The sequence below is a fragment of the Moschus berezovskii genome, chromosome 25 (assembly GCF_049115385.1).
Source record: "Moschus berezovskii isolate FMDL1 chromosome 25, NW_MosBer_1.0, whole genome shotgun sequence".
In the NCBI taxonomy this organism is placed as follows: Eukaryota; Metazoa; Chordata; class Mammalia; order Artiodactyla; family Moschidae; genus Moschus; species Moschus berezovskii.
Window position 1 is genome coordinate 5,113,158 of NC_142484.1, and position 19,634 is coordinate 5,132,791.

Here is a 19,634-nt window from a genome sequence, read left to right on the forward strand (position 1 = left end):
CACTGGACCTCAGTTTCCAAGGCTCCAATATGAAGACAACAATCCTTATCTCATGGGAGAGAATAATACAAGATGCTGAGAAGGTCTACAGTAAGTAAATACCAGCTGTTTTAATTTCTCTTTATTTTCTACTTCATAAAACTTCTGAAATGAAGTTTTATTAGGATGTGGAGTTGTCTCAACTGCCCCAATTTGAAAGTTGCCGGCAGGCAAAGGGTCAGTAAAAGGTAGGAGACCCCAACTCCACTGCAACCCAACGTGTAAGGAGTATTCTCAAAATTCTAACACAAGAAGTCCAGAGGAGGGCACGGGCACCTTGTAAAGCTTCTCACCTGCTCCTCCGCGGCTGATCTGGAGGTCTGATCACGCTGAAGAAGCTCACACATGGGGTCCAGGCACTGACACAAAGGCTCAGCCCTCTGGTCTGAACAGGGTCGGGGCTACTCGCGCTCTCCTACCTCCCTCCCCAAGATTAAATAAGCCTCTCAAACACCCCAAGACTCCTCCACCCAGCCCGCCCCACCCTGGCCTCAGCTGCTCTGCACTGAGAACACAGCAGCAATGGGAGGAGAGCCAGCCCCACTGGACCCCTTCCTCCTATGCGGTGAAGTCCCCTACTGCCCTCCTAACCACTGAGGCCAGCCCAGCCCAGCACCAGACCCCCGCTCCCTCTACACCAGCCCGCTTCCCCAGCACCGCATCACCCACCAGCGTGTAAACACGCCAGTATTTCTTCCAGCTAGGAAAACACACACACCACGCCTCTCCTGGCTCCACACCTGCCTGGAGCTCCCACTTGCTCTCTCTGCTCCTTTTCCAGGGAACTATCTGAAAGAAGTCTCTGCTTGGTCTCCAATTCTTCCTCAGAAGCATTGCTTCTGTGTCCACTTCTCTGAGGAGTGGGCACTGAAGGGACCTCCACACGGCAAAAGCCAGTGGCTGCCTGGCCTGTCAGCACAGACCCCAAGCCCCCTGTCCTGTCTCCCCTTCCTGAAGCCTGGCCTCCCTTGACATTGAGGGCAGCAGCCCCACCTGGTTCTGTTCTTGCTTCTGAAGTCCCTCTGTGGGAACTTTGACTAGACCAAAAACATCTCAGCTTTGGGATTTACAATACTACTTAACGCCCTACTTTTAAAGTTCTGTTAGTTCAAATTTCTGCCACAGTAAACACTCCATCATTCATAAACTAGTCTAAATACACACAACACTAGTCTGCATTGCCTTAGACGATGACAGCCCACCTGAACCCGAAAGGCGGGTCCCATCTGAGAAACTGCTCTGTGCTAGGCCAGCCCGCTGAGTCAGCCAGCTCCGTGTAGCTACTGTAGCTGGTGGCTCTGTCCAGGCCAGAGGCTCAGCAGAGAGCTGCTCCACTCAGCTCAAGCCACGCTCTCTCAAAATGGTGCCAACCAAAAGGCAGCATGTCCAGGGAAACACACCTGCTCTTGCAACCTCCAAGGAAGCACAAAACACTGGCATGGCAATACAACAGATGCCATGACTACTTCTTGGTAAAATAAGCAGTTTCCGCAAGGCACGCCTACTCTTCTCCAGTTAGAGAAGTATTTCGCCTCATGCGGCAGGTGAGGAAACAGACCCAAGAAGCGTGGCCTCTTGTTCCAGTTCTTGGAGCTCTAGGAGGAGAGGGCTACGCTCCTCCCAGGGGGGCCTCCTGCCAGAATGAGCTCCCTGGCCAGCAGCACTCACACATCCAGGTTCACTGTGAAGGGAATTCCAAAGCATGAAGCATCTGTTTTTGAGGAAAGGAGTACACAGGTATTTCTGCCACCAAATCTCTGTCCTCTTCTAAAGTACTGATCTCCAAGTGGACATGCAACTGAATGACAGCTGACGATCTTAATAGCTGGCAGAGAACATGAATCCCCTGAAGATCCAAGCCATGAGCAACCTGAAAGCATCACTAAGGATTATTTCTGACACCAAAATTCTCCCCATGAAGCAATGAAAGATAACTGAAAAGAGGGACAGACAGAGGGAGAAACAAGAATTTAGGCCATAATTCTTCTCATGCCCTCAAACTTATTTAATGCATAATCAATGACTTTTGTTTTGTTCCTGAATCAGTTCTATTTTCAGGTGGAGAGAGACGCCAAATATTTCAAAACAGCTGGAGATGGAAAAACAACCAACTGAAACCCCAATGCTTTAAATACATATGGAGTATTTACAATGAGTTTCCAGGGGTCTGAACCCTGCAAAGTGCTATGAGCTGACAAAACTAGTGCTGAAGAAGACAAATCCACAGTATTTATCCAAGGTGTCAGCTGCTTAAACTTAGCTACACTAATGTTCACCAAGATCCATACCCTTATTTTCAGTTAACAAAAGGTCAGAATTTATAGTAAGCCAACACTGTTCATAAAACAAGCTCTGGCTCGGCTGTGCTGTGTGATCTTGACAGTCACATAATCTCTGTTTTCCTATTTGCAAAAAAAAGAGAAAACATTTACTTGGATCATCTCACTATTTTAAGGAACTTTATCAATGTTTATAATGCACTTTGCCCTTAGACAAAACCTTCTGGCGGAAATCTAGAACATTCATTTAAAAAATCCTGTGATTTCACTGAACTTGGCTCCCTAACAGGCTGTTTGCTCCACTGAACCTGTCCCTCTTGACAGGTTAACATTCTGTACCTGGTCTATGGCAGCCCTGAGAGGTTGCTGGACAACAAAAACGGTAATATATCCTGCCCCCACTTCACTTCAGCCCCACCCTAAAGAGAAGACTGAATTTTCTTACTTGTATCTGATCTTTTCATCCATGTCTTGAGGTGGTTCTTCAATAATGAATGAGACTAAATCTTCGAGACATTCTGCTTTTAAGAGAAACTCTATAAGTTTGCGGTTCTGTGCTTTACATTCCTGTAAAACGTCTTCCTCATCCATTAATTCCTTCAGCGTTACATCTTCTCTTTCTAGAAGTGTGTCTATGTGGGATGACGAGTGAAGATCAAATTTCCAAAACATGCTGGTCTAAACAAAATGCAGAGATATTTAAAATAAAACTTCAACTTCACATATTAATTTTTCAAATTTCCACCTAGTTTTACAGTCTAAAATGTCAACTTGAATCACATGAGAAAAACAAGTTTCATTTTGAATCTATAAAGTACCTTCTAAGTAAGTAAAATTGGTAAGAAATTTTCCTTCTCAGAAAATATTTTTATAGATAACAAAAAATTCTGACTTGAAAATGCTGAAAGAATGCTAAAACTTGGTATTTTAACCTGCAAAATTAACCCACCCATACTTAAAGAGTTTAGTGCTGGGAAAGGAAGAGAATAAATTTTTCTTCAGGGTGAGAAATACATTCTTACACAGAACTAGTATCCTCAACAACAAATGACAAGTATTGAGACCTAGGTATGCGGTACTCTCCAGAATATTACAACATTAAATAACCACCACAAACCAGAACTTTTAGCCCCAATAGCACTTTCACAGCTGAAAATCGAAAAGTCATAAAATAGTAAAACAATGCCATTCTTAACAAAGAAACAAAAAATAGTTAAATCACCTTAAAAAGAGAAGTGTTCACCTTGTCTTCAAAGTTTATCATGGAAAATTAAACCTTAGGAAGTCTACATACTGACAAAGTAGTTCACCATGCTTATTTTAAATGCTTCAGCAAAGCCACTGAATGAAAAGCTACTGCTGCTGCTGCTGCTGCTAAGTCGCTTCAGTCGTGTCCGACTCTGTGCGACCCCATAGACGGCAGCCTACCTGCTCCCCCGTCCCTGGGATTCTCCAGGCAAGAATACTGGAGTGGGTTGCCATTTCCTTCTCCAATGCATGAAAGTGAAAAGTGAAAGTGAAGTCTCTCAGTCGTATCCGACTCTTCGCGACCCCATGGACTGCACAGGCTCCTCCATCCATGGGATTTTCCAGGCAAGAGTACTGGAGTAGGGTGCCATTGCCTTCTCCGAGGAAAAGCTACCAGTGGTCTTCAAATGCCTTCCCGGGTCCATTCCACTGCCATCAGGCCCACAAGTAACAGCACAGTGACGTCGCTCAGTCCTGGCTGACTCTTTGCCACCCCATGGACTGCAGCCTGTCAGGTTCCTCCATCTATGTTCCTCCTCCAGGCAAGAACACTAGAGTGGGTTGCCATTCCCTCTGTATGTTTATTTTGATCTATAAGCCAAATTTCTCATAATCTAATAGTCTCTCCACTTGAAGTCAGATAGCTAGATGTAGTTAATAATTTAAAAAAAAACTTCGGTCTCATTTAAAGTAGCATGTCTTTTCATTTTTTTGGAATCCCACAGATGAAGGCAAAACATAAAGTATTAATAAATGAATCACAAAAGCAAATCTAATAGAGCTCTTATGATTGGCTAATTATAAACAAGATACACATTCATGACCATCAACTGAAAACTGTAAATGTCCACAAACTACTAAAATATGGATCAAGATATAGTCATGTATCTACGTTGATTAAAAAAATAACTTTCAAAATTTTAATCTTATAAACTTAACTCATCATATACTGGTTTATAGAAAAAACTGATCATCAGTGGTGCTGAAATAACAAGTGTTGGCAAACTGTGGCTCACAGACCAAATCCGGCCCACAGGCTGCAAGCTAAGAAGGGCTCTGATACCTTTCAAGGGTTGTTAAAGAGAACAGGGTTGTTAACAGTAAGACTATGTGACAGTGACCATGGGGGCCTGAACATTACTATCTGGTAGTTCACAGTAAAGGTAAGTGTCCCGTCTCACATTCCTTTCTGCCATCTCTGCAACCGCCTGGAGGGGCAAAGCCACGAGGTGCCAGGCAGGACCATCTACCGGGTTCATTCTCTCCCTTCCATGGGCACTTGCCTAGACCACGTCCCCAGCTTCTTGGGCAGGTAGGTATGGCCACACGACAGTTTTCTCCAATGTGCTGTGAGCCATCAAAACCTCCAGGTGGCCTCCTTTTCATTTGGCTGGATGTTGATGACAAAACAGACCCTGAGACAGACAGTAAGGCCCAAAGATGGAAGGCACCTCCATCCCCAAGTCAACCTGTGGAAGAACGCTGCCCGCTCACCTGAAAGCCAGCCCCAGGCTGTGGTATGAGGAGCCACCACACACCTGGTCTGGGATCCAGCCGGACAGCCTATGTACCCAGCCATCTCCTCCAATCTCCTGAGCCCTCAACGTCATGTTCCTTTATACTTATTTTACTATACATATGAAAAGAATTCTTGGGCAACTGTATGTTTTAAAATGCCTAACTCCTTTTGCTCTCCACTATCCTAAATTAGAATAGCATTTTTCAAATCAGGACACCTTAAAATACACATTTCCACAGTGTGTTTTCTTTAAATTGAGGAGGTATACTACAGGCTTAAAAATAAAATAAAACCACAGTAGACTCTTAAACAAACATTATTTTATCTTCCAGTCAAACAGCAAACTGGACTAGAAGCAAATAGCACTGGTCAATCAGTTACCCCTGGCCTGCCCCTAACTTCTACTAACTTGACCTTTGAAGCGGAATCAAGCTAGGCATGAACTAACAGGTACAAAGGTCAACTGCCAGGGGCCCTGAGGTAAACGGAGCCCTTTGAAAAATGTCTAAGATACTCAGAAAAAAAACGAAAGGAGTCAGAACTTCAGCAGCTCACATTCAGTAAATATAAGTACTCTTAAAAATTTCTACCCTAGCTATACGTCAATAGGATTGAGAGATAAGAGGGAATACAATTTCTTACAGTAAACCAAATCACAGACTTTTAAATCAATACTAACAAAGAGAGAAATGATAAAATCAAACTACTCTCCATCTTTCTGAAAAATCCTAGAGTTGTTTTTGCCCTTCATGGACCACAGCCTTGTCACGGTGAAGGGGCTCAGATAAGTCAATGAAGCTATGAGCCATGCCATGCAGGACCGCCTAACATGGACGGGTCACAGTGGTGAGTGCTAACAAAATGTGTTCCACTGGAGGACAGAATAGCAAATCACACCAGTATTCTTGCTGGGAGAACCCCATCAACAGTATGAGAAGGCAAAAAGACATGATACCAGAAGACGAGGCCCCCGGGGTCAGAAGGTATTCAGAATGCTACTGGGGAAGAGCAGAGGGCAATTACTATCAGCTCTAGTAAGAATGAAGACGCTGGCCAAAGTGGAAACGGCGCTCAGTTGTGGATGTATTTGGTGATCAAAGTAAAGTTGGATGCCGTAAAGAACAGTACTGCATAGGAACCAGGAATGTTAGGTCCATGAATCAAGGTAAATTGGATGTGGTCAAGCAGGAGATGGCAAGAGTGAACATCAGCATCTTAGGAACCAATGAACTAAAATGGACAGGAATGGGTGAATTTAATTCAGTTGACCATTATATCTACTACTGTGGGCAAGAAGAAATGGAACAGCCCTCAGAGTCAACAAGAGAGTCTCAAATGCAGTATCTGGGTGCAATCTCAAAATGACAGAATGATCTCAAGTGTCAAGGCAAACCATTCAAAATCACAGTAATCCAAGTCTATGCTCCAACCACTAACGCCAAAGAAGCTGAAGTTGACCAGTTCTAAGAAGACCTACGAGACCTTTTAGAACTAACACCCAAAAAAGATGTCCTTTTCATCACAGGGGACTTGAATGGAAAAGTAGGAAGTCAAGAGGTATCTGGAGTAACAGGCAAGTTTGGCCTTGGAGTACAAAATGAAGCAGGGCAAAGGCTAACAATTTTGTCAAGAGAACACACTGGTCATAGCAAACATGGTCTTTCAACAACACAAGAGACAACCCTACATATGGACATCATCAGATGGTCAATACCGAAATCAGACTGATTACATTCTTCGCAGCCAAAGCCAGCAAAAACAAGACCTGGAGATGACTGGCTCAGATCATAAGCTCCTTATTGCAAAATTCAGGCTTAAACTGAAGGAAGTAGGGGAAACCACTAGGCCACTCAAGTATGACCTAAATCAAATCCCGTATGAGTATACAGTAGGGGTGATGAGTAAGATTCAAGGGATTATTAGATCTGATAGACAGAGTGAAGAACTATGGATGAAGTTTATAACACTGTGCAGGAGGCAATGACCAAAACCGAAAACCATCCCTAAGAAAAAGAAATGCAAGAAGGCAAAGTGCTTGTCTGAGGAGGCCTTACAAATAGCTGAGAAGAGAAGCAAAAGGCAAAGGAGAAAGGGCAAGATATACCCACGTGAACGCAGAGCTCCAAAGAATAGCCAGGAGAGATAAGAAAGCCTTCCTAAGTGAATGCAAAGAAATAGAGGGAAAAATAGAATGGGAAAGACTGAAGATCTCAAGAAAATCAGAGATACCAAGAGGACATTTCATGCAAAGTTGGGCACAATAAAGCACAGAAACACTATGGACCTAACAGAAGCAGAAGAGATTCAGAAGTGGCAAGAATACACAGAAGAACTGTACAAAAAAGATCTTCACAACCGGAATAAGAACGATGGTGTGGTCGCTCACCTAGAGCCAGACATCCCAGAGTGTGAAGTCAAGTAGGAAGCATTACCAAAAACATTACCAAAAACAAAGCTAGTGGAGGTGATAGAATCCGGTTGAACTAGAAGATAATGTTGCTAAAGTGCTGCACTCAGTATGTCAGTAAATGTGGAAAACTCAACAGTGGCCACAAAACTGAAAAAGGTCAGTTTTCATTCCAATCCCAAATAAAGGCAATGCCAAAGATGTACAAACTATCATACAACTGGGCTCACTTCACATGCCATCAAAGTTATGTTCAAAATCTTTCAAGCTAGGCTTCAGCAGTTCATGAACTGAGATCTTCCAGATGTACAACCTGGGTTTAGAAAAGGCAGAAGAACCAAAGATCAAATTGCCAACACTCGTTGGATCACACAGAAAGCAAGGGAATTTCAAAAAACATCTATTTCTGCTTCATTAACTATGCTAAAACCCATGACTATGTGGATCACAAACTGTGGAAAATCCTTAGAGATGGAACACTGGACCACCTTACCTGCCTCCTGAGAAACCCGTATGCAGGTTAAGAAGCAACAGTTAGAATGAGAAATGGAACAACGGACTGGTTCAAAACTGGGAAAGGAGTATGCCAAGGCTTTATATCGTCACCCTGCTTATTTAACTTCTATGCAGAGTACCTCATGCAAAAATTCTGGGTTGGATGAATCACAAGCTGGAATCAAGACTGCAGGGAGAAGTATCAAGAACCTCAGATATGCAGATGATACTACTCTAATGGTAGAAACAGAAAAGGAATTAAAGAACCACTTGATGAAGGTAAAAGAGGAGAGTGAAAAAGCTGGCTTAAAACTCAACATTCAAAAAAACTAAGACCACGGGTCCATGGTACACAGAAGGAGAAGAGCTGGCACTAACAGAAACATCACTCAAGCTGCAATATGAGTCATATGCAAGTTTAAATTTTCTACTAGCCAAATTTTTTTTTTAATTTGAAGTCGCTCAGTCGTGTCCAGCTCTTTGAGACCCCATGGACTATACAGTCCATGGAATTCTCCAGGTCAGAATACTGGAGTGGGTAGCCTTTCCCTTCTCCAGGGGATCTTCCCAACCCAGGTCCTGCACTGCAGGTGGATTCTTTACCAGCTGAGCCATAAGGGAAGCCCAAGAATACTGGGGTAGGAAACCTATCCCTTCTCCAAAGGATCTTCCCAACCTAGGAGTCAAACCAGGGTCTCCTACATTGCAGGGGGATTCTTTACCAACTGAGCTATCAGGCAAGCCAAAATTCTAACACTTATAGTTTGCTTCCTCCTGCCACTTAAGAGAGAGATAAAAGATGTCTGACATTTGCAGCCTATTTCCTCCATTTGGAGACTCCTAGCCTTCCTACCTGTTACCCTCACATTCCCCCCTTCTCTCTCTTGAGAGAATTATGTTGCCTAGGGAAAGCGGCTAAAAAGTAAAAAAGAAACTGGTAAAATTAATTTTAAATGTATATACTGAACCTCATGTATCTAGACATTACTATTTCAACATGTAATTCTTGTGGTACTAAGTCTTCAAATCTGCGTGTCCTGACAGCACTGCACAGCACTTCACAATCTGCAGCAGCCACATTTCAGGTGCTCAGGAGTCACATGTGGCCACAAGGGACAAGACAGCAACGATCGTGAGTGCTGCAGCTGGGAGTCATTCTCTCCTGGCACTAAAACAGACTCCCCATCTCCTTCCACCGCCAAACACAATACTTAACCACTTTTCCACACAGGGGGCCAATGTGGGGTGGGCGAGGAGAGGTTATGAGGCATGGTTTTCCTTTCTTTTAAAATATAAACATACCTGAGAAATCATCTTTATTCTCACGTGTGTGTGTATACATACATACATACATACATATATATATATAAAGCAACTTAGACATTCTTAACTCAAAAAAATAAGTCACAAGAAAATTAGAACTGATTTTTTACTTCTGATATCTAGGGATACTCGTAGGGATAAAAGGTAAAATGTTAAATTCTTCCCCATGAGATAAAGGAGGATGCTAGCTGGAATCAGGAAGGTTGCTGCTACTGCTGCTGCTAAGTCACTTCAGTCGTGTCCGACTCTGTGTGACCCCATAGACGGCAGCCCACCAGGCTCCCTCGTCCCTGGGATTCTCCAGGCAAGAATACTGGAGTGGGTTGCCATTTCCTTCTCCAATGTGTGAAAGTGAAGTTGCTCAGTTGTGTCCGACGCTTAGCGACCCCGCAGACTGCAGCCTACCAGGCTCCTCCATCCGTGGGATTTTCTAGGCAAGAGTACTGGAGTGGCTTGCCATTGAAGGGTACAAGTAGCCAAACTTTAAAATAGGTGCATGTCTCTGGGAATTTATTTCATTTTCTAAGTTAATTCAGAAATACCAAGGAAAATAATGCCTTGATCCCGCAAACGTATCGGGAAACGATGTCTGATTAATTTTAAAAATAAATAAATAAAACTAGATTCCCCACTTGTCTTAGAGAAAACTGAGTCTTCACCGCCTCCATTTAGATTCAAAACAACGTGCTTATTATCCCACGGGGGCAGACACATCTAACCCAAAGCGTTGGCTGAGTTGACCAGCAGCCTGGGAACAAGATGGAGTGAACAAGCCGAGCTGCCCAAAAGCTGTTCTTACTGGCTCACCTACTGCTGCCAACGTCCAGACACCTGGGGTCTCGGGGCCCTGGGCTCGGATTCAGGTGTGCAGGGAACTGAGCTGGGCAGCATCTCACAAGACCCAAACGGGGGAGGCTGGATTCAAGAAGGGTGGATGATTGCTCATGCTGTCCACTAAGGAAGGCACACCACTAACAAAGGACAGAGAGGAAAGTGCCTATAAACAGGAAGATGCAGGCACTCTGAAGGGAGTAAGTGGCTGATAAACTGCCCCCGACAGCACTGCTGAAGGCAGACGCTGTAAGTTCCATGTGACGAGGAAGAAGCATGCCACGGAGGAGCGACGGTGGCCTCTGGAAGCAGCTTTTTAAGCACTAAGGGAGACACCACCATGGACGGGGACGGCGACCCCGCAGCGGCTTCTCTGTCCTCAGCAAAGGTGCGCAGCTCACACCACCGTCTCCTCACCCGACCCAGAGGCCGGACTAATGGCATCAGGAACCAAAGTGCCCGCTGTGAACGCAATTTCTTTAGAGGGAAGGTCAATATAAACTCAGGGCCAGCTTCATTACACTGGCTCCAAAACCGCTTCTCCCGAAGAACTCATCAAAAGAAATCAAGTTTCTTCCATCCAGATGTTCCAGACTCCCTTCCCAGTTTTAATCTGTGACTTCTTCAGGTTGTGAGAATAGTAAAGGAGGAGAATCCATTTAATATGCACTATGTTAATCAGCCAGTACTTTTAAAGCACTACTATGCACTGCATTGAGGAATGCAGGAATAACAACATAAATGCTGCCTACCTTCTTCAAGAGTACAACACAACTGAGAACAGAGAAGATACAGAAAATGAATGGCATAAACTAACTCCAAGCTCGTTCTACAGAAAGGTAGCTCCAGGGAGAAGAGCCTGGCCAGAAAAGACTTCATGAAAATGAGGCCTAAGCTGGGCTCAGAACACACAGGTAGCACTTAGTAGGTGATCCTGCAAGCTCAGAGGACAGGCCCGTAACTTGAAGAAACTCACAGGGAGACGGTCCCGATGACAAGAAATAAGAGCCTTTATAGAAGGCACTAGGGAAGGTGAGGCAACCAGTTCTCAAAGAGCCATGCAGGAACACACAGCAGAGTGGGGCAGGCTAGCTGTGCAGTGCAGGAGGGAGCCAGTCTGTTCTACCTGACATAATGTACATTAAGATAACTCTGTCTGTATGCAAGAATACTGGAGTGGGTTGCCTTCTCCAGGGGATCTTCCTGACCCAGGGATCAAACTCCCATCTCCTGTGTCTCCAGCACTGGAAGGCAGATCCTTTACCACTGAGCTACCTGGGAAACCCGTTAAGATAGTGATAGCAAAGATTAAACACAGTACAGAGAAAAAGATGACTCTGAACAGAAGTAGAGGAAAACGCCAAAGGAGAAGAAACGGAAGCTGTGGCACACACACACATCGTACTCCCACAAAGGCGGGGGTGGGGGGGTACTGAAATGAGGGCTAGGGCAAGGAGTGCTGAAGGCAAAACCACCGACATGGGACACTGCAGGTACCGTTCACCACTCGAAGACAGAAAGAGAAGTCAGGTGAAGCAAGGCAACAAGATGAGCTCTAGAGTTTACACACCGTGAACAGGAAAGGTGAATGGGAGAGGGTGAGCCTAGGCAGAGCAGGTAACCCAGAGACGGTTTCAGGAACTCACAGAGGATGCACATGAGGTCATGAAAAGCCTCCTTGAAAAGCAAGTTATTCCCTTCCTGAAATCCTAGAGATTTCACATTAAATAACTATCCCCCCACTCTCCAATTTCAATCATAATTCCCCCAAGGCCTAATTTTCATGTTTTCAATTCCTAGCTGTATACTTATGTATCAGATTTATGGCTTGCCCCTGGAATTCTGAGCCACCTGGGAAATACACAAAGCACATACCTAGCCACACACTGGGGCTAACTCCAAATACACCTCTGAGATGCTGTGGACAGGCAAGGGTGTGACCTTAAGCGCCCACTTCGCATTTATATTTAAATAGCCAACTGCCAATCAAAAACCCACTGTCACTCCTGTCACAGGGTCCACTAAAGTGATCCTCTACAAACTTTCATTATGAAAACTCAAGTAAACATGAATTTCTGTGCACAACTTCCCCAGCTTCAAAAACTTCAATACAAGTAGATGCGAAGCATGACTTATACATACTTATACATACAAGAACAAGCTGTGTGTGGGTGTGGGTTTTTAAAGCAAAACTGAGGGACTGGAAAAGAAACAAGCAATGAGGATGACACAACAGTAACCAGGTTTGTGCCAGGAGCCTCATCAGAGATCAGAACAATAAGGGCAAGGAAAACCCAGCTGGATAGAGGTATCTATCGGGCGGGGGAGCGGGGCAGGGTGCGCGTGTGCGTGCTGGATAGAGATGTCTACTGGAGGGGGGGATGTGTATGTGTATGTGTGTACACACACAAATTGAAAGGGAGGACACAGTGTAGATAAGAGAATATGACAAAAGTCAAATCAGAAAGTTCTAAGTAGAGGGTTCTCCATCTTGTAGAGGGTTTTCCATCTTAAGTGTCCAGCATTCTCTGAATCTCTGACACCAAGTGAGTTGTCAATAAATGTGACTCAAACATCAGAAAGAAGTGCCATGTAACTGCGGAGCAGGAGGAAACGCAATGCGACCAGAACACCAGTCACCTAAATGATTAGGAAATAGTTCCTCATCTAAAACTCTAAGGATGGGAATTCCCTGGCAGTCCAGGGATTAGCACTAGAAGCTTTTGCTGCTGGGGCCAGTGTTCAATCCCTGGTGGGAGAACTAATAAGATCCCACAGACCATGCCACGTGGCCAGAGAGTAAATGAAATAAAACTGCAAGGAGGAAAGTTACTCCTAAGCAAGTCAGGTACGGTATGAAAATGGCACAGACAAAAAAAGAGAATTCTGTACCAACACAGGGGAAAATGAGCCAGTACTGATAAGGATAGATTGACTGCAGGACTGTGCTAAAGGTGAGGAGCATGGACAACACCTCAAGGCTGCAGGTGCCCTGGGAGCCCGGATTCTCTCAGACGGCAACTTCCTGTTCTGGAGAGGAAGGCTGGACGAAGTGATCGCCACACGGCCCTCATGAATTTCTTTTCAAAGTCTATTTGATATAGAAGGCACGGCTACGTTTGGGCTGACATGGAGTCTCAACAAGAAAACAGAAAGGATTATGCAACTTTCCAGATGCCTAGTGGGTTGAAACCCACACAGCTCTCCACCCCGCTGGAGCTCCAGTAAAACGACAGTAACGGGCAAAGGAAACAACAGCCGAGGAGGCGGCCAGCAAATCTACGGAGAGATGGAAAATGGGGAAACAGCTCAGCAGGCCCATCGTCCAAGCGACAAGTGTTAGAACGCATTTTAATTCACCACCAACCTCCCTTGTCCAAAACATTTTTTCTCAGTGCGTAAAAATGTGACTCTCCCCTCAGGACCTACACATGGCATCACACTGAATGCGAGAAGATCCCTTAAGACAGTGTAAAAGTCAACAGTACTGGAGATTTTAAAAAAAGAATATTTAAACTTTTCTAGTGAGAAAAAACTTAAAAAAGAACTGGAAGTCAAAATGACATCAGTTTTCTCAACAGTAATTCTAGAAAAGAACATTTTCAGACCTGGAAGGTCAGAAAGATTTGTTCACAATTTCTTCAGGAAGCTACTGGAGAAAATGCTGGGCAGTAAGCCTCAAGCAGAAGACACAGAATCCACGAAGCCAGGGCTCCAACGCACTGAGCAGCAAAGACAAGCCCCAGCAGGGGTACAGAGAAGGAAATGGCAACCCACTCCAGTACTCTTGTCTGGAAAATCCCGTGGGGTCGCAGAGTCGGTTGCAACTGAGCGACTTCACTTTCACTTTCTGTCTATGATAACTACTGTGGGAGGCAGGGAGCTTAAACTGGAACCCCAGTCAGCAAATACATGTGGAAGTCCTGACATTCATCAGATTGGTAGGTTGTGAATATTCATCAGACATCAATATTCCACCTTAGAGAGCAGACTCTGTCCTCTTCCTTTTTTTGGATGGATATATTCCATCACTCTGGGTGCCTGGTGTCTGTTTTGCTCCTGCCATTTCTTAGTCACTGTGATTGCCTTTTGAATTCAGCAATTAAAGCCGTCTTCATGTTTCATACTCCACAGAATAAATCTGAAAAGGAAGTACACCTTTGCCTTTATAGAACCAGGAAGAGGCACGTCCTGGGTTCTGTTTTGGTTAATGTGCAGTTTGCCATCGTTCCAGAGACGTTAGCATACTAATATTAACTGAATGGTAAGTTACAATTATTTTATTGTGTAGGGTGTCAGTATGGAGAAGGCAATGGCAAGCCACTCCAGTACTCTTGCCTGAAAAATCCCATGGATGGAGGAGCCTGGTAGGCTGCAGTCCGTGGGGTCGCTAAGGGTCAGACACGACTGAGAGACTTCACTTTCACTCTTCACTTTCACATATTGGAGAAGGAAATGGCAACCCACTCCAGTGTTCTTGCCTGGAGAATCCCAGGGACAGGGGAGCCTGGTGGGCTTCCGTCTATGGGGTCGCACAGAGTCGGACACAACTGAAGTGACTTAGCAGCAGTTAGCAGCAGCAGGGGTACACCTGTAGCTACAGACAACGTCAAGAGGAGCCAGTGTGAAGCAGACCAAGAGGTGGGGGCTCTGGAGAGGAGACGTCCAAGGAAATGTATTGCCAGATTTACGTTACCATGCTGAGAGGAATTTTGCAAATTAAGGCAGAGATTTAGGAATCAAACAACATATACCATACTTCTACTATTGACCTTAACCAAAGTTGCGCTTAAACTATGCTGGGAGATGGAGAGGGAAACAGCTGTGCAAAGAAGAACTAAACCTTCATCTTCATAACTGGGAAGTAAGACTAAAAACTGCTACCTACGGTTACATGACACAGAAATGCAGGAGGCAGAGATGAGGAATCAGCTAAGAGATGGACAGAGCAGTCCCTGCTGCGTAATCCGAGGATGCAGAGAGGACAGGATGGCCCAAATGAAAGAGAGGACTGCTATTTTTTGTTATAAATCTTGTGATACCATTTGATTTTTCAACTATGTATTTACATAAGCTACATACCTATGTATGACAAAAAGGTTATGAAAAGAAAATAAAAAGCACTCAGCACAGTCCCTGGCACTCAGGAAGGGCTCTACAAATACAGGTACATACTAGAATCAGGATTTCATGAAAGACTGTCTAGCAAAAAGACCATGAGGCGACTCCACATGCTTAAGGTTCCTCCAAACAAAAAACAAAGAAACAGAAAAATCCAACCAACAGCAAAACTCAACATGGTAGCTTTTCAGTTTACATCGTTCCCCACGCCAACTTTTTTCTGCCATGAGTGTGTGAAATGACTCCAGAGACCTGGGACACCTAGGGGCACAACACTGAGACGGTCAGATCTGATGTGCCATGCTTTTATACAGTGCCTGAGCAAAGAATGGTTTTTACCTTTTCACTGTTTGGAAATTTGGGGGGGGGCGCCAGGGGAGGAGGTATCAAAAAAATGCTATTCCATGACTAGCACCAATCCTATGAAATTCAAATTTCAGTGTCCGTACAGTTTTAGGGGAACAGAGTCATGCCCGCCTCTACAGTCTGCCTCTGGCTGCTCTCACAGCAGAGGGCAGGGTCGAGCAGTCGTGACGAGGGGCCACACGCAGGCCTTGCGTCACCTGGCACTGCAGCTGGGCACTAGGAGCTGCAGACACGGGTGTAACGCGACAGGGCTCCGAGTGCCATATGCTGCACTGCAGTGTTTCATTATTTCGAATGCACGCCCAACACGTCAAAACAAGAAAAGAAAATATGGACTTAAATGTTGTGTTTTTAAGGTACAATGGGATGTGGACTATTTTGTTATGAAATTAGAGGGCAAAGCATTGTTTATTATGCAATCATACCACCCCTGTGCTGAAAGAACACACTACATGTTGACATGAGCAGACTAAGCAGTCACTGCAGTATTCCCAACTCACAAGAAAGCAACAGTCAGAAAAGTTAGAGAATATTAAATGGAATATAACAGGAAAATTTCTTCATAAATAATGAAAATAAAACTTCAATCAAAAAGCTGGTCTGTTAACAGTTAAAGAAGCCAATGATGACTTTCCTCGATTCTTGATGAATTTAAGATCTTGGAGTTGTCATTGACTTGAGGAGTCTGAAGTGACGAAGAATTAGCTTCTATGAACAGTCGATGTGAAACAACTACAGGTAGAATATTGTCAGAGAAGCTCAGCAAAGATGAAACCACTACAGCCTGCAGCAGAGTCTGCCACGTGTGCCCAGTCGTTCAGTCGGGTCTGACCCTCTTGCTGCCGTGATGGGCTACAGTGATGGTGGTAAAACTTTGCATACGGGGAAAAAAAGGCTTAATCAGACAGATTTAGTTTTTGAGATCCAGTATCACAATAGAAAAAAAGGATAAATGTTATCAGTAATTTATACTGCCCAATAAACATAAAAACATGGTGAACCTGTAAAATAACCAACTGAATTCAACCTGGAGGTCTCTGTGGAGTTCTGAAATTAGTACCCCTGTTCCCATGGTCCCCAGCTCCGAACCAGCGGATAAAGACAAAATAACATGATCATGGATAACAAATATCCTCTTTATTATAAATGAGTCAGTCAGATCAGTTTATTACTGCATGCTCCTGGACTTATTAATAAAGTTGAACCCTCAACTGAATTCTCCACTCAGGCAGGCAGGCAGGCAACTGAAGAGTCCAAATCTGCAGAGTGAGAACCTATACAAGGGCAGAGGAAAAAGGGGCTGAGCCCCCTGAACAAAAACAACCAAGCCAACAAAAACGTATGAGACAAGGCACCAAGAGAGAATGGGAATTCACTTACGGGGATTCTTCCCCCGGATGTATAAAGAATAATATGAAGATAAAAGATGGACAAAACAGGTGGCTCAGTGGTAAAGAATCTGCCTGCCAATGCAAGAGACACGGGTTCGATCCCTGATCCAGGAAGATCCCACACGCTGCAGAGCAACTGATACCAGAGCCCAGAATCCACAACAAGACAGGCCACCACAAGAGAGCAGCCCCCGCTCCCGGCAACTAGAGAAAAGCCTGCACAGCAACCAAAGGCCAGCACAGCCAAAAAATAAATAAATAAACTGAAGCTGGAGAAAACAGGAGATATGAAGATAATCTCTAAGAAAGAGCTGGTGCTTCGCTGTGTGAGCAGAAGGGGGTGCTGAGGAAGAGTCCTTCACGGGGGCTGGAGGAGGGCGAGGGCACAGGCAAAGGGGCTCACTGCCAAGGAATTCGAGGCCCTCACTGGGGTTGAGAGGCAGAGGCCTATCACAACTGACCCACTGCAGCATCTCCTGAGACACCGAAGCCTGAAACGCGGATGGTTTAACGGTCCGCACCCACCTGCTCCTCCAGACACTGCAGAGCAGTGAGAATGGGTGAGGGTGTGTGCACGTCCCCCAACGGCCCTACCAGGCCACTGTCTATTAAGCGCCAGCTGACCCAAAAGTCAAGGATGCAAAGTAAACCTCTGGTCTTTAACAAAAAACCTCAGGAAAGAGTTGCAAGGTGATAATAATTAAGACTCAAAAGAGTCAGGTGGCTGGCTAGAAGCCAGATGTCCCTTGGCTGGTATGAAACAAAACAAGCCCCCCACCTCCCAACACACACATAGCACCAGGTGACCAAGGGGTGGCAGGTGGGTCTCTACTAGTAATCTTGCTCTGGCATGCTGCCTTATCTGGTCCTTAGGGCCGAGCTCGATCCCACCCCAACCCCCGTCCTCTGGAAACTGGGAATCCCATTGGTGCTGCAGATTCCAAGACATCCCAGAGCAAACTACAGAGGCTGCTATTTAATTTCCTAAAAATACCACTGTGTCACAGAACCAGGTCATCTCAAAGAGACGACCCAGACGGGTCCACCTAGACTCCAGGGTTTCACAACAGAAAACTGCTTTCCTTGATGTAACTCATGGAAAGAAACTCCTCATAATCACTGTGACCTTACCTTTCAAACCAAGTTTAAAAATTAAAAGAAATGTTTTCTTCTCTGTGGCTCCTTGCCCATTACAGGTTCTCCTGGAAATGGTTGTCTTCCAATTTACTGCATTAGAAGATCAGCAGGAATAAAGCAGGATGGTGGACATTGAACAGAAGTTCTCCTATAAAGAAAAAGAGAGCCAAAATCACAGTGCATTCTTTTTCGGTCTGATGAGAGCTGCCACTAAAGATACTGGCACAAGGTCTTTACACACAACTAAACCTCAGAGGACTAAAAAGTTCTGGCTAACTGAAATGTTTTCTATGCAACAAGAGGGAAAAGGCATGGCCGTCCTTCTACCTAAGCTCTTACCCTACGCTGAACAAGAACCCAGAAAGAGAGACATGAGAGTGAACAAATAAAATACCCGTGCTCACCCTCACCTCATGAGAACATCAGTGGCAATCTCACTCAACACAGGGTTATTTAACAGCAAAGGCACCATATTTTAGAATACGAAAACAAAGTTTTACAGTACTCTCTTGCAGCCCCATGGAAAACCTTTAAACAACTGTGACTTACCAGAAATTGTGAGCTAAACATTAAGTTCACTTAAGTACTGCTGCTGCTGCTAAGTTGCTTCAGTCGTGTCCGACTCTGTGCGACGCCACAGACGGCAGCCCACCAGGCTCCCTGTCCCTGGGATTCTCCAGGCAAGAACACTGGACTGGGTTGCCATTTCCTTCTCCAATGCATGCAGGTGAAAAGTGAAAGTGAAGTCGCTCAGTCATGTCTGACTCTTTGCGACTCCATGGACTGCAGCCTACCAGGCTCCTCCGCCCGTAGGATTTTCCAGGCAAGAGTACTGGAGTGGGGTGCCATCACCTTCTCCGTCACTTAAGCACTAGCTGCAACCAAATCCTGTCTCTAATGTGAATTAACCAGATGCCACATGTGAAGGACTTTAAACTGTCTTTCAAGGCACTTCATTTAAATCTAAACACTGCAGGAAAAGACACAAACTATGGACGATATACTAATTACAAGTCTTATAAGGATGCAGTCTACAAGACATCTCAAAATAAATGCTGTTCATTTCATGCCTTTGTTCCACAAAACTCACACTACAGGGTGATTAACTAAACATTTTCCCTCAAACAAGATAATAAATAGAAACAATGCTAACCACTTGCTAAAAGAAAATGAACCAACAAAAGCCTAGTTTATTATGAAGAAAATATCTGATTCTGAAAACATTTTACCAGTGAAATGTTTTGTAAACAAAACCTTGAAAAAGTTAACTAATCACCTAAATTTTTGCTTTACATCATAAGAACAGACCACCTCCACAGTCCTCAGATGTGACTAACTCAGCGTGCTGCTGAAATGAGTGGGTTTCTAAATGTTGCAGGTAATTCTAGTCCCATCACAACCACTCTCCGTGGAAGGAGTTTCAGAGCCCTTTAAAAATCCAATGAAGTTACATACTCCACAAAATGCATACGTGCCCC

General features: G+C 44.6%; 1 protein-coding gene across 8 annotated transcripts in view; it reads right to left on the minus strand.

Annotated features, from left to right (window-relative positions):
• Window positions 1–19,634, minus strand: part of PPP6R3 (protein phosphatase 6 regulatory subunit 3) — a 126,599-nt gene that overhangs the window by 66,493 nt on the left and 40,472 nt on the right. For 7 of the 8 annotated variants that reach the window (XM_088832460.1, XM_088832459.1, XM_088832458.1 and 4 more), the window contains 2 exons: window positions 18,151–18,304; window positions 2,764–2,996 (listed from right to left, as the gene is read on the minus strand). In XM_088832460.1, the coding sequence (XP_088688586.1) occupies window positions 2,764–2,990 (227 nt within the window). In that variant the 5' untranslated portion in view covers window positions 2,991–2,996; window positions 18,151–18,304. Of the gene's footprint in view, window positions 1–2,763; window positions 2,997–18,150; window positions 18,305–19,634 lie in introns of those variants that run through there. The other variant, XM_088832461.1, reaches the window with a different exon arrangement.